This window comes from Paralichthys olivaceus, chromosome 6, assembly GCF_024713975.1.
Source record: "Paralichthys olivaceus isolate ysfri-2021 chromosome 6, ASM2471397v2, whole genome shotgun sequence".
Lineage (NCBI taxonomy): Eukaryota > Metazoa > Chordata > Actinopteri > Pleuronectiformes > Paralichthyidae > Paralichthys > Paralichthys olivaceus.
Window position 1 is genome coordinate 11,272,021 of NC_091098.1, and position 15,074 is coordinate 11,287,094.

A 15,074-nucleotide genomic window follows, 5' to 3' on the forward strand; every position below is an offset into this window, starting at 1 on the left:
TGTGCCTCTTCATTTACTTTAAGTCATTTGCAGACTTCCACAATTAGTGATTGAACTACCTTTCATCATTTAATGTGTCTTTATGACACTGTAGTAAATTGTATTGTTTTAATATATCACCATGGAAATGATATTGGCATAGTGTCAGTGATGGATGATGTTAGTCAGTATATGGTATTGTACTTTTAAGGCTCAGCCAAATGTCAAAAAGATCTTGTTTCATGTTGTATTAAGTGCAACTTGGTTCAATTCATTTTCACTTATGCAGTGGTTAGAAACTATCCTTCTCAGTCCTGTGTACTTACCTTATGTTGACTCCATGTAAAACACACATGTAGTTATTGTTCAAATGGTTCCAGTTTATTGGCATCCACCGAATTACTTTCATTACAGAAAAACTGACGGGCAAAGTCCTGGTGATACAGTGTGATTCTGCAGATGTCACACAGCAAGAAAGTAGGAAAAGACCTGACTCAAACAGTAAAGCACACGTGGGTCAAAATGTTGCTGAAGTCTCTCCTAGTGAACAGAACACTTCTTACTAATATCTTTAATAGTTGTATTATTAAAGATTAAACGTTGTATTCAAATACTAATCAGGACGTTTACTGAAAAAGATTTGTAACAGCATTTCTCGCCCCAAGCTTGTTGCACCAGCACGTGAGTTAGTTATTGTTAACTCCTTTAACTTTAGAAAACACTCATGTCGGCAGCAGCAGAAGGTGCGACTGGCTTCTGAAAGCTTTACAAAATTAGGACTTTGTCTTGGTAAACTTCTCATCACATTTCACCACAAAACATCTCCATAAAGAATTCTTTCTTTCTGCATACAGACAACTGAAAATCAGATATGAGATACGCAAATAATACCTATAGTTTTGAGTTTGACAGGCAATTGATTGAAAGTCCTGCTGTACCGAATATTACATTGGGAATAAGTCACTGACCTTAACGTATACATTTAGGGGTTTATACACTGTTTTGTAAATTTTCAAAAAAGACTCCAGGAGTGAGTCTGTTGCTAATCTTTAGTAAAATATTTCATCTTTACACAGGTGGGGCGAAGAAATATGAATCAGTTATTTATATTTTACCATATTGTGGGAATTCCATTTTCTGAAATACTTGAGATTGAAGCCGAAAGTTCAAGTTAATTTCACATTATTGAATGTAACTTGTTGTTTTTTAATTTTCCCGTCCTGACCTAGTTCTTTCTTTCCCTACTTCCCACCCAACACACACTAAAACTAATGATTTGACACCTTTCTTTAGTTCTTCGTTCAGATGATACTGATATTTTTTGAATTTTAGCATTTCATAAATGCTTACGTAAAAACAAAAAACCAACAATGTTTCTGAGAGAGCAAACTGAATTGTTTCCCAAAACTCAAAGCTTCTGTAGTACACATGAACATAATTAGCCTCATCCCTTCCCAGGAATCTGTCCAAAAAGAGTGTGAAAACAAGTAGGTTTTTGAATTTGCAGTTTTAGTCTGTAAATGAGAAAAAACTAAACAAACAAAGCTTCTATTGTCAGGATGATAAGACTGTCCCACAAATCCTTTTTCATCTCAGACTATATGGTGTTACTAATACCAGTGGGTTTTGCAGCGTCAATGACTAGCATTCATGAAATATCCAAAATCCAACATACCCAATCTGGTATCTCCTACTTGTACGCACTCATCCAAACCATCTATCACACTATGTGTCAATAAAAAGCCATTAACTGAAAGCCCAAAAAATAAAACTAATGACGCATCCTATTCACAGTGTAGTCACAAAACTCTGAGAACTGGAGAGCAAACGGCCCACCTTCACTCACTGAATACAAATGCAGCACACAGAAAGACACAGATCGACACGCCCTGAAAACCAATATTAATGTCTGTGAAAGATTTGCTTCTTTACTCCTCCACTCCTCCAAGAACAGTGACATCTCCAGCATTAAAAAAATAAAAACAAACAGGAAACAATCTTGTTCCAAGCTGGTGGGGTGGAATCCTTGTCGGTTGAGCAAGAAAGGGAAAAATCAAGGATGACAGAGTCTCTGTTCTCCTCTGCAGAGCATTTTGATTTCACCAAACCTTCCCTGTTGTGTCCCTTTCTCCCTCTTGTCATGCAGGTGGGCTGACTACTCTGCGGGGAGAGATTTTACCATGTGTCCTCTGGTGGGAGACATAGCTGCAGTATTTTTGTGAATCAATCATGGGGCTGGGTTTAGGTGAGGAGGAGCATCGGGGGGTTAGTTCTTCTGGGCAAAGACTCCTCAGTCGGTGGAGAAGAGGTCTCCAGCCGAGGGGAGCGGGGCCAGACCCCCAGTCACATTGGGCAGGAGAGAGAGGTCGGGGAGACTCTGGATGTGGGACTTAAGCTCTTTCCTCACCTGGGTCACTCTCGCCAGTTTCTGCTTGTATTCCTGCAGTGGACAAGAAGATGCAGCACAGATACATTTGAGCTGAAAACTATTAACTACAAAGCAACGAACTTAATTCTTACAACTCTAACATCTTTGAAAAACATCTGTGTCACAGTATTTGTTTCTGAAATCTGGAAACGTGTACAATTCGATAAAGATGAACTTAACAAATCCATTTAAAACGTAAAAATTAAAGTGTATGAAGACACACTGTCTTTTTTATCCATAGTAATTGTAGATTGGTTAATTTGCTCTTTGATATAAGGACAGTTTACAACACAGACTGAGTTTCAGACAGACATGCAATGTCTCGGTTCTCTGTGTGCTGCTGAGATGTTAGGTTTGTGTATGTGGTGTCGAACCTCTAGTTTCTTCTCTCTCTCCATGAGCGCCTCCTTCTGGCTGCCGATGTATTCGGACAGCATGCGTGCCAGCTGTCTGCGGTCCTCCAGCTCTGCAGCCAGTCGGCCGTTGTACTCAGCAAGCAGCAAACATGCTTCATCCACCGTCTTCGACAGCTTGTCTGCTGCCTCTTTGTCTGGAATCAGATCAAAGTGGCTTGTTAAAGTCACACATCATGACGTTTAACTTTAGACACTTTATTCTCTTTTCAAAACCTTTCTTTCTGTCCATTCAAATAATTTCTTTTCACTATTGAACATTTGCCACGACACACTATTTCCTTTTTGTGTTGTATATTTTTCCTGATATTGGTGAACAACCTGTCAACTAGGGATGTCACGATATTAAATTTTGGTGCCACGATTATTGTCAGAGGAAATATTTTGGTTTCACGATTATTTATACTATAGAAGGAAAAAGACACACAACAAACAATATACAGCGAATGTATAGCTAATAATATAGCTAATGAACTAAAATCCTACGCAGCTGGTCAGAAACCGAAAGTAAACAAGGATTTCTCCTCTCGCTGTGTACTCTGATGGACACACAAATTATGTGACTTGCGAGAGGCAGGACACCATAGTTAGATAATGAAGTTTTTACAAATTCTTACAGTTATGAAATCGTGACGTTACCAAACCGCGGTTAAATTGATTAATGGTGACATCCCTACTGTCAACACTGCATGGTTGTGTTTGTTCTTCTCAGTAATGAACTTTCTATTGTTTGTGTGTTTTTTAACCTGAATCAAATGACTCTTGTCTGTAATTTCCTCTCATTATAAACACATTTGACAACCCTCGCCATAGTTATACAGCACAATTAATTTAATGAGGGATTTTAAAATATAACAATATAAGATTTCATAAAGAGAACAAACAATAACCCTGCAGATCTATGCTGAAAATATATATATTACCAGTGATCTTCTCCAGCAGCGAAACATCCTGGACTTCCTGTGGAAGGGAGGCGATCTTCTGACGAACAGCTGCGTCACCTGATGCAGCATTCTCTAAGTCCTGCAGGGCCTTCACCAGCTCCTCTGTCTGTAGAGGTGTTTCAGGGATCAGAGAGAGATATTTAATTTTGTTTAAGAGTCGGGGAGACAGAAGACACCATGAGACATTTGAACAGAAAATGAGGGGTTTTGTGCGATTCAAACAAAAAGCTGGCCTCCTCACCAGCTGAGCTGCGGAGACATCTGTGTTTCTGGGAGAGTTGTGGCTTCTGTAGTCATCATCCTCGTCATCTTCTTCTTCATGAATCTTTTGGTAGCTTCGTTTCACAGCCTTCTTCTCCTCTGCAATGTCAAGTTTAGAAACCACTGAATAGAAAAACTCATGTTATTAAATTTACATAAGTTAATGTAGGTTTAATCCAAAAGTTTATTATGATTTTTTTAATTTAAAAATATGAACTGAAATTATTTTGGATTAAAGGTTACCTTGGAAAATACTGAAATGTTACCATTTTTACCATAGTCAGAGGTAAAGTTTATGATATGGCAGTTAAGTCACATTCAGCCTTTTTCAAATGAGGTAATCAACAGTCATTGCCAGCTTTGACAAAAGAGTAACATGAGACTGTCAAAGTTTCCCTTTAATATGGATACTAACACAAAGGTCAGATTTTGTAGGATTTTCTCACTATAATGTGTGGTATGGATCAGAATTTTTTTTTTAAACTTTAAAATAGAAACAAGATGTCAACAAGTCTTGTTTTGATAATCAGTCATGAGCTATAATATTGATCCACCTCATGTTTCTGCAACATGCATGTGTGCAATATCAGCTCATTATTTAAAAAAATCCACACAATAAAAACTTAAAATTAAATATATTACATATAAGACATATTCAGAGACAACATATTAATGACTCCCTCAGCTTATCATTCATGACACACTTCTCTCATAAGATGGAGAATATCCATCATGTATAACATTAGTATTAGTTGGAATGAAATTCTGGAGTCAAATTTAATTTGAATATTAGTAAAATTATATTTGATTTGAATGTGTATCTTTGATTTATTTTTTTAATCTATTGGTTCGGCAGCTCGGCGTCTGCTGATTGCCACTGGCTCACGTGTGATCTCCACACAATGAGCGTGCCAATGTGGTTTTGTTTACCCCGAGAAAACAAGAGAGGGAAGGACACTCACTCATATTAGACATGTATAGACATTGCAACTCTTGTGAAAAGTGTACTATTGCTGGTATAGTGTCAAAATTATCAACAGGTGGGTTTCACTGTCTATGCTGGGAAATGCACATTGCTCTTTAATAAAATAGACAAGACACCACGTATGCGACAGTGTACAGCTACTGTATATATGGTAAGCAGTAATAATAGGAGGATTGACAGCCCTAATTAATATTGGAATAAAAAGCAGGTATCAGGTTTTACTTGGTGTCTGATCGAGAACCTTTTTGTGGTAACATCCACCCCTGTATATATTTATGTATAAGAATGAGATTGTGTAACAGTGGTCTAACCTGAAGGCCTGGGGCTGTTTGTGTCTTCTATGGCCAGTTTGAGCTGCTGAATGAAGTCGGCTCTGTACAGGCTCCTCTCCTTCCAGATATTCAGCAGTCGCTCCATGTGCTTTTTACAGCCCTCATCTGCTTCACTGCAGGGAGACACAGGAACAGCACAGTTCAGCAGAAGACAAGAACAATACATACACACACACACACACACACACACACACACACACACACACATATATATATAATTATACATCGAATTTCCATGTTATGCTGATGCATTTAGCCCAGCCCATAGAAACCAAAATTAACTTATCGCACACAGGATGATAGCATTTCTATAAATTGAGTGGATAAAGACATTATTATCCTATTTTCTTGTACCTGGCAACGTGGGAGCAGGCATCAACAAGGACGGTCTCAAAGTCTTTGGTGAATTCTGGTCCTTTTTTCTTGCTGTTCTGGATGACATCATTGGCAAGATACAGGAAAGTCAGCTTCCTGGAGCTTTTAGCTGGTGAAGAAAATGACAAAAATACTTATTTAAATCATTATATTACACATTATGAAGAATCATAATTCTAACGCTAGATACATTATTAAGAAACTTGGAGGATTGATTCAGTGTGAATCAGGAGAAACCTCATTCAATTTTGCTGTGAATCCAGACCAGGGACCATTTACTTTCTTTAACATGATGAAATAACTTCTTATTTACATCTTCACTGATTTCCCAAGTAATAGTTCATAGACTGATCTCTGAGCGTGTGTGTAATATAGTGCTTATCCAATTTGGTGGGGGTATGTACTGAGCGCCATTCTAATGTTTTCTCTCCCTTGTAGAAGTGTTGTGTTTCCACATACAGAGGCGACAAACATAGCTTCTCTTTCAAAAACTACTGAAACTCCAAACATTTAGTATTATGTCAGCAACCATCAGTAAAATCTCCCACACTGACACCTGTGTCCATCTTCGCAGGTCAACACTACCAGCATCACTGTTCCTCCACATGTGGCCATGCACACTGCAGCAGCTCTCACCTTTCTTCAGCTCTCTGTGCCACACTTTGACGATGAGGGCTGAGTGTTTGCGGTGGTGGATGATCCACAGAGACAGAGTCTGGACGCTCTGCTGAGAGCTGCTCAGCTCCGTCAGCTTCTTCTCCAGAGCCGACTCGGAGAAGGACGACATGCCGCCGTCCGGAGTGTGTTAGTGCCTCAAGTGTTTCCCCCGGACCCGCTCTGAAGTCACTGAGCTCCGAGCTGCTTAGGAGAAACTCGCACCGTCATCAAAACTGAAGAAGTGTGGAAAACATCCGTACATGCAGCATTTAAACCGGCTCCTGCTGCCCGCTCCTGCCCCCCGGTGTTGGCTCTGTCCCGGGTTGAATATTTGGACCAGCGGTGCAGACTGTGCGGAGGTTTAGCAGCAGCGGTGTCTCCTCTGTCTCTAGTGTTTGTTTACAGCCGCAGCTAATGCTAGCCCGCCAAGCTAAGCAGCCATCTGCAGACCCGTGTTAAGGCTGCGCTTCGAGCCGAGGGCAGAAAGACGGAGCTTGTGTAAATGCACATCCACCGCGAGTCCTCCGTGTGTCCACAGGTTCAACCACACTGTTCAAAAGTCACGGAGAAACTCACACTTCGTCTTCGCTCGTCCAACTACTCTGGAAGATTTCTACGAGGAAAAAATGGCAGCCGTGCACTTTCACCTCAACATGTGCGTCGCATTTTAGTGACGTCAGAAGAGCGAGCCAGGCGGGCACAACCCCACAACCTCATGCAGAGTGAAGCATGTGAGGCGACTTTAAAACACACACACACACACACTTTACAGAAAATAACATCTAAAAACACAGGTTGAAACATTTTCAAACACACTGCGCCTGTTGTAATACTTGACTGAGGGTGAGTTTCTTTGTTTGAGACCAAACTAAACTTCACACACAAACTTCATCGCAGTTTTAGAAAAGGTTTGGAAGTGGGGTCAGACCTCTTTATATACAGTCTGTGGGTCAGACACAAAACTTTTCTTCATGTTTTGTCAATAATTTTCATTTATTGTCAAATGACCAGAGAACAAATCTACGGAGCCCGTCTGGTGACACGGGTGGGCGGAAAAGAGATTCCGTGGCCACAAATTAATAACGCGTGGGAACGAGAAATGTTTGTCATTTCATCAGTGAGACTGTTGACTTTCTGGCATCAGTAGCTTCAGCTGCAAACATGGACAAGTTTAATCTGATTTAGTTTTATTTTAATCTAGTGATGATTTATAATGATATCCTGAAATCACTTGCGGTTAGACATGGAGTAATTCTGAGACACTTAATTCGGCTGCTCAAAAAGCACGGGCTCAAACGTAAACAATATGCTGACCTCGGGGAAGTTATAGATTTCATCATGCGTCTTAATAATTCGTGACCACCTAATAATCATCTCGTTCCCACGCATTAAACAAGTCTTGGAATTTTGTTTTTTCCACCCATGTCACCAGACGGGCTCTGTACAATATAAATTTAAATCTCTTCATATTTTTTTATATGTGAGTTAGTGTAGTCAACTTGTTGCAGGTGCACCTGCGACTTTCTGACGTTTGCAACCTGCAGCTAACGTGTTACGGCAACAGAGTGCTGTTAGCATTCATTTGTATCACAGCAAACTTTTCCTAAAGTGCGTAGTTAGCTCTGACATGAAATTTGTTTTCACAGGCATTCCAGTACAATCAACACAAATAGACACATAGAGGCAACCCATAGGACAGAACATCACATGCAACATAAAAACATCGAACCTAAAACATTCTTGTACATACAAGTTACATTGATAACAGTGACTACTTTATTTTGAATGCTCAACCTCAAGCCCTGAATTATTTAACTACATCTTATTCACACAAAGCAGGCATCACACATCACGTACAGCTACACGCTACTCTTAAGACAGGATTTACTATGTTACTACGTTACTCACAACAGGGCTTATCTCTGCACCTGCTGGCTCTCTCTACGGAAAGTTCAACAACTAACTCATTCCTCTACACATAGATGACCTGCTAACTAGGGACTTACAAGCTGAGTTTGTTTCCAGACGATCACCGATTATCATATTACAGCAGTTAGAACAATATTTCTTCTATGAGTTAAAAACATAAATTATAGAAAAACATATGTACATAAAAAACTGACTCATGCTGCAGCATTTTGGACAAATTTAAGGCTTTTCACAGACTTACTGGGACATCCTGATATTAAAGATGTTTTTAATTGTCATAATATTGCGCAGGTGGAAGGAGGCTGTCCTAGAGTCTTGTTTTACATGTGGGTCAAATGACATGTCCTGGTCAAACATAACTCCATGTTCCTCACAGTAGAGCTGGGGGCCAAACTCATACCATCCTAGGTGACCATCTGGTCAGACAGGGTTTCTCTTCCACAGGGCCAATTCCAATTAATTCAGTTTTGGCTAAATTTAGTAGAAATAAAAAGTTGAAATGAAAACTGAAAACCTACTTTTATGACTGTTCATTCTTATGTGTTATTTTTTATTTTTTATTTTTATTTTTTTCTACCTCAGTATCTTATTCTATTGTATTTTTATTGTATCCAAATACCGGACTGCTATGACGACCTAATTTCCCTTTGGGGATGAATAAAGTAATATTTCTATCTATCTATCTATTTACTGTTCAACTATTACTCTGTCAAATGTTTGTTGATTTATCTGATATGAAAACCTTCTGAAAGACAACATAAGCATTACGAAAATCATCTTAATTACATGTTTGAATAGAAATGACCATCGAAGGTATTACTAAATCCCTTCTTCTGTTGAAAATGGAAGATCTTGCACAATGCAAATGTTTTTTCACTCAAATCTTTGTGTTTGTGCAGTCGTGGGAAATTTACATGTCTATTTGCCTGCACAATACTGTGGTTAACAAAATGCACAATATTCCTGTCAAAACAATGGGTTTGGTTGAGCATCAGGCAAATTGTATGTTAGTGCAACAGGTGTGTTTCACGAAATGAGCCTCAAATATCGACCAAAATGCAAAATCAGCCACAGCAGCGCAAAGTCCTTTTCATGAAAGACATTTTAACTAAAAAAAAAATCTGGTGCCACATTTGATTTTACTACTGTATCCTCTGTGATTCAAAAGCATGTGAGATTGGAAAATTAAAGATTCATATTAAATCAAATGACCCAGAAAGCTTTAACTTATTTTTCTCACACTGTTTTGTTTCTCCTAAAAATTACTGGCTAGAATAAAAACAATCATTTCACAATAGTCACCTTGTGAAGCCCTGTGAGGCAAATTGTTATCATGGGCTATAGAAATACAATTTGATTGATTGATTGATTAATAGAATTTTTGTTTTATTTTAATCTTTTTTTTTTTCAGTTTTCCAAATGCTATTTCTTAAAAGCAAATTCTTCTAGATTTTTTTTCATTTTAATGTTTTATCACAGTATCGAGAACATTACTATTATAGTTATTATTTTATTAGTTTCTCAAAAAACGGCCATAGAATCACCTTTGTTTCTGGTGGGAAATGTTTCCTCTACACTTGAATCCTTGTACTGAACCGAAAAAGAGATTATCAAATTAAGTTGTACATACAGATACTTGTTACATAAATAGAAATATTAGAAAAGATTGAAAATAATATAAAACTGATTATTTAAACATTCTTGATATAGTGAAACAAAAACTTCATAAATCTGTTATGTTTCAGTCAGTGTGAGACAAACTGTCTGCTTTCGCTCTAATTAAGCTGTTTATGTCACTTGTTAAAGATTAATGGTAAAAACACCAGTCTCCCTTTTCATGGCTTATTACATTCATGCAAATCATATTAATGAGAGGGAAACTCTACAGTCGGACAAACAAATGAAACATGCAAATACGCTTCACTCAACCAATACTCCCCGGAAAGATGCAAAAGTGATCCTCTCATCCCTCCCTCACTCCAAACTTTCAAAAACAGCCTTTGGTCCGTTGCACAGACCACACTGAGCTCTGAGAGCAGGAGTGTGTGAGGTTGAGGTAAAGTATGGGTTTGTGTGGTGCCGTGTTTCTTTCCTTGGCTTGGCTGCTGGTGCGGTTAACTGAGGGGGAACTAGATTACATCTCTCAGGGACAGGGGATGCAACTTCAGGGCGACTTCTCCATCGCTGGACTGTTTCCTCTCCACTACACTGACGGACCAGATTCTGGTTTGCCTGCTCTGGTTCCATGTAATGAGTGAGTTTAACTGGACAGTGAACTTCCAGCTCCACAGATCAAATGCATTTCATTGGTTGTGCCGGAACACTGTAATTCTTGTATCATGTATGTTTTCGTTATTTTTCCTTTTACATTAAATCCTTAGAGGTCGACCCAACAAACATGGCTTTCACCTGATGCAAGCCATGAGATTTGCTGTGGAGGAAATCAACAACGGCAGCAGACCACAGCCTCTTCTACCAGGGGTGAAGTTGGGTTACCAGATGTACGACATCTGCTCAGTGCCGGCCAGTATCCTGGCTACACTGGACCTGCTGGAGCAGCAGAATCAGAGCCCCTCTAGGCCTGAGACAGAGGGAGACACAGACCCACACGATGACTACAGTCAAAGAGCAGTGGCAGTGATTGGGCCAGACAGCAGCAGCAAAACATTCACCCCTGCTTCTTTACTGGGGTCCTATCTTATACCACAAGTATGTTTTAAACATTGGCCTTGAAATATGACCTGCATGCCACACAGACTCATCCCTCACATCCTCTCCTTTCTTTCATTGTAGATCTCTTACGAAGCAACAAATGAAATGCTCAGCAACAAGTTCCTCTATCCATCCTTTTTACGCACAATCCCCAGTGACAAGAACCAGGTGGAAGCCATGATCCAGCTTTTAATTCGTTTCAAATGGACATGGGTTGCTCTCTTAGGTAGCGACAACGCCTATGGCCTGAAAGGCATGCAGAGTCTCTCCCAGCAAGCACCACACCACGGTATCTGCATCGCCTACCAAGGAGTCATCCCCTCACTCAGTGATAACACCGTCCAGACCATGAGGAACATGGTGGATAGCATATTGAAGACCAAAGTCAACACCATCGTAGTTTTCTCTAGCAAGTCAAAGCTCAGTGGCTTTTTCCCATTTGTCGTAGAGCGCAACGTGACAGGTAAAGTGTGGATCGGGACGGAGGACTGGTCTGTAGCCACTCTTATATCAGGGATATCTGGGATCAACACCATCGGCACTGTGCTCGGTGTCTCCATCAAATATAGAGCTATTTCTGGTTTTGAGGATTTTGAGAAAAAGGTTTTTGAGGCTGCGATGCGACAGAAAGACACCCAGGAAGTCTCCAATGGCACCGTGAGCCCAGGAAATGACTGCCTACAGAGCACAGACCTGTACAGCATCGCCAGGAAGAATTTCTCACTGGAGAAATATGACGTCACCTCCTCCTTCAATGTGTATAAGGCCGTGTACGCTGTGGCTCATGCTCTGCACCAAACTCTTGGTTGTGATTTTGGAGAGTGCCAAAGGAGGAGGGTGCATCCGTGGGAGGTGAGCAAATGTTGAATCGTATTGTGCCAATGACGCAAACTTTCTCAGCATCACATTTTCTTAAGCCCTGGTGTTCCCCTCTCCCCTCCAGCTTCTTCACTGGCTCAAGCAGGTGCGATTCTCTCTGGGCAACACCTCAGTGCACTTTGACATGAACGGTGACACGCACACAGAATATGACATCGTCTCCTGGGTTTGGAGGGGGACTGAGTGGTCTCTCAGAGTGGTGGGCTCCTACAGCCCTGATTCTATCATGCTCATTGTTGATGATGACCAAATTGAGTGGCACGACACAGGACATGCAAGACCAGTAAGGCCAACGTGGAATTTTAACTACATTGATTGTAAAGGTTAAAGATTTTTTTAATTTCATTAAGTAAGTTTTCAAACAGTTTTCTGTTTTACCTTCAAAATCTCGTTGGTTCAAATATGGTGCAACTGTTAGTGAGAGTTCTGCTGATGAGATCAGATTTTAATAAAATTATAAAGAATTTAAAAATATTGTTGAGTTTTCAGAGACCCTCAGAAATTGTTTTAATATGTTTTGAAGGAATTCTGTAATTGTTTCTGAAGATTTTGTGTGCTCTCAATTCAATAATTGATTTAAAAGAAGAAAAAACAATTTGAATTGACTAAATTCAACTTCAGCTAAATTTATCAGATGAATTAACATTTAACAATTGGCTATAAATAAGTAACTAATTGAATTAATATGCTTTCATTGATGGTATGTTTATTTTTTTATTGATAATCTTTCTCAAACCCTGTTGCTTGTGTATAGGTGCCGCTGTCTATCTGCTCTCCACCCTGCCCAACGGGCCACAAGAAGCTGCTGACAGGGCAACACTCCTGCTGCTTTGACTGCCAGGCTTGTCCTTCCAACACATTCCTCAATATAAGTGGTAACATAAAGACATACAGTACATACACTAGAATGGCATTTAGTAGAGCACATACCTGCCCAACAGTTCCCTTAAATTCAATCAAGATGCACCTAATTACTGACACTCATATATTAGTTCCCTAAATATGATTTTGTTCTTTTTTCATCAAGATCCATGAATTACTCCCAGAGAAATCAGTGAAAAAATATATAGGAAAAAAATGTCCTGGATCCACTTCTTTGCTGAAAACATAACCATCTTGTTGGGGGTAAAAAGTCAAAGGCTGAACAATATCTAAAGAAGAAAAGAAACTAAGACTAAATGACAGTAACAGTGGGGTTGAAAGATGGCAAACCCACCTGTCGGCTAAAGATGGAGATTGATTGGGCCAATGTTTTTTATGAAAGTAATTCACAATTTATTAAACTGAACAAACGATGGATTGGGGGGGATTGATACCCTTATAAGACTCATCTCATCCAATCTTATAAATATCACACATTATACAAAAAACAAACAGAATATATACAAAAAATATCCCAAAAGAAAATTTTAATGTAAGTCAGAGAAACAGACAGAAAACAAACAGAACAGATGACAGTTTCTGATCTTCTGATCCTTAAAGTCTTGTTTTTCTATCACTTGAGCTTTTTTCCTATTCAATTCCATTTGAAACTGTGGTCACAGCCCCTTTGAACAACATGTTTAATAAAAAATATTGATACTCAGCAGGAACTTTTAGCTGTTGTGTGTTAGATTGACCAGCAGGTGGCGTGTGATGCTCATACTATGTGCTCATGTAGCTGGAGGAACTGACTCAGGATCCTTGAAAGGAGTCACTGTGTCTCACAACATGTAAACAAGTGCTGCTGTGTTTTCTCTTTCTCTTGTTTCTCCTCTAGTCACATCTCATGTTGTAAGGATTCACTAAAGGAGCTTGAGCCCTTGCTCAGATTTACATCCCATGTTTTCTCTTTTACATACAGTATATTTATCTTCTCCCACTATAGAACCCACCAAATGCCAGCCATGTCTGCCGGAGCAGTGGGCTCCCCCAAGCAGCGATCAGTGTCAGAATAGGACCGTCCTGCTGCTTGCCTGGGACGCCCCCCTCTCCATTGCCCTGCTCTTCTTTCTGGCCACGTGTCTTCTCATGACCATCAGCTCTGCTGTAATCCTCCTGCTTAACCTGAACACGCCCGTGGCCAAGTCTGCTGGAGGCCGCACCTGCCTCCTGATGCTGGCAGCCCTGACTTCCGCTGCCATGAGCTCTTTGTGCCATTTTGGCCAGCCGTCTCCACTGGCCTGTATCCTCAAGCAGCCTCTATTCATCGTCAGCTTCACTGTGTGCCTGGCCTGCATCACTGTGCGCGCCCTCCAGGTTGTCTGCATTTTTAAATTTGCATCCAAGCTGCCGCCGGCCTATGACAAATGGGCCAAAAAACACGGGCCAGAATTTACCATTTTCCTGTTGTCTGTCACCCTCTTGTTCATGTCTGTGCTCCGTGAGGCCCTCAACCCTCCACAGCCGTCCCAGGATCTTGACTTCTACAAGGACAGCATTGTCCTGGAGTGCAGCAACACCCTTTCCCCAGGCGCGGGCCTGGAGCTTGCTTATGTCTTCCTGCTCAGCATGCTCTGCTTCTCTTTTAGCTACATGGGGAAAGACCTGCCGGCGAACTACAATGAGGCCAAGTGTGTCACCTTCAGCCTCATGGTGTACATGATCTCCTGGATGAGCTTCTTCACTTTATACCTGATCAGCAGAGGCCCGTTCACCATGGCTGCACACGTGTTCGCCATACTCTTCAGTGTCCTCTCCTTCCTCGGGGGCTACTTCCTGCCCAAAATATATATTATTGTTGTGAAGCCGCAAATGAACACGAACGCCCATTTCCAGAACTGCATTCAAATGTACACCATGAGCAAACAGTGAAGCGTGCAATGAATTCATCTGATGAAATGAAGAAAAAGTGCAAATGCTGTGAACAACACAGGTTGAGTTTCACTTCTATGTTCATCCCACAACTGAGATTGTTTGTTGTACGTACACAAATAAAGTGGTATTGAACTGATCTCATCTTTTCTCTTATTACTGGAACTCAGAGCTCATGTTCAGCTATAGATCAGTAAGTCACGCTCTACAAATGAATCACTGAGGATCCAAAACTTTCAATCATCCGAAAGTAAAATAAAAAAGATTATCTTTGACTCACATGCATATATTTACAAGTACTATAAGTACTTAATTAAATTAAAACTGATAAAATGTTCATATTAAGCAATTTGATCTTTCATGCACTGTTGCTAATTAAGCGACTGA

The 15,074-nt window shown here is 40.2% G+C and overlaps 2 protein-coding genes across 4 annotated transcripts; one reads left to right on the top strand and one right to left on the bottom strand.

The window, feature by feature from the left end:
* Positions 1–338: 338 nt before the first annotated feature.
* rprd1b (regulation of nuclear pre-mRNA domain containing 1B) lies at positions 339–6,527 on the bottom strand. Its single transcript, XM_020089212.2, has 7 exons — positions 6,354–6,527; positions 5,697–5,826; positions 5,322–5,455; positions 4,006–4,124; positions 3,744–3,870; positions 2,782–2,957; positions 339–2,419 (listed from the first exon to the last, which is right to left on the bottom strand). Exons 1-7 carry the CDS (start codon positions 6,502–6,504, stop codon positions 2,270–2,272), a joined length of 987 nt encoding a protein of 328 aa, XP_019944771.1. The 5' UTR covers positions 6,505–6,527; the 3' UTR covers positions 339–2,269.
* A 531-nt stretch (positions 6,528–7,058) lies between these two features.
* Positions 7,059–14,816, top strand: tas1r1 (taste receptor, type 1, member 1). 3 transcript variants are annotated; one of them, XM_069527372.1, is made up of 6 exons: positions 7,059–7,105; positions 10,685–11,012; positions 11,097–11,867; positions 11,959–12,177; positions 12,649–12,769; positions 13,762–14,816. In XM_069527372.1, exons 2-6 carry the CDS (start codon positions 10,716–10,718, stop codon positions 14,685–14,687), a joined length of 2,334 nt encoding a protein of 777 aa, XP_069383473.1. In that variant the 5' UTR covers positions 7,059–7,105; positions 10,685–10,715; the 3' UTR covers positions 14,688–14,816. The 3 variants fall into 3 exon arrangements, with proteins under 3 accessions (XP_069383473.1, XP_019944390.2, XP_069383472.1); XM_020088831.2 differs by lacking the exon at positions 7,059–7,105 and adding an exon at positions 10,020–10,557; XM_069527371.1 differs by lacking the exon at positions 7,059–7,105 and adding an exon at positions 10,020–10,557 and having other exon boundaries at positions 11,959–11,979.
* Positions 14,817–15,074: the final 258 nt, after the last annotated feature.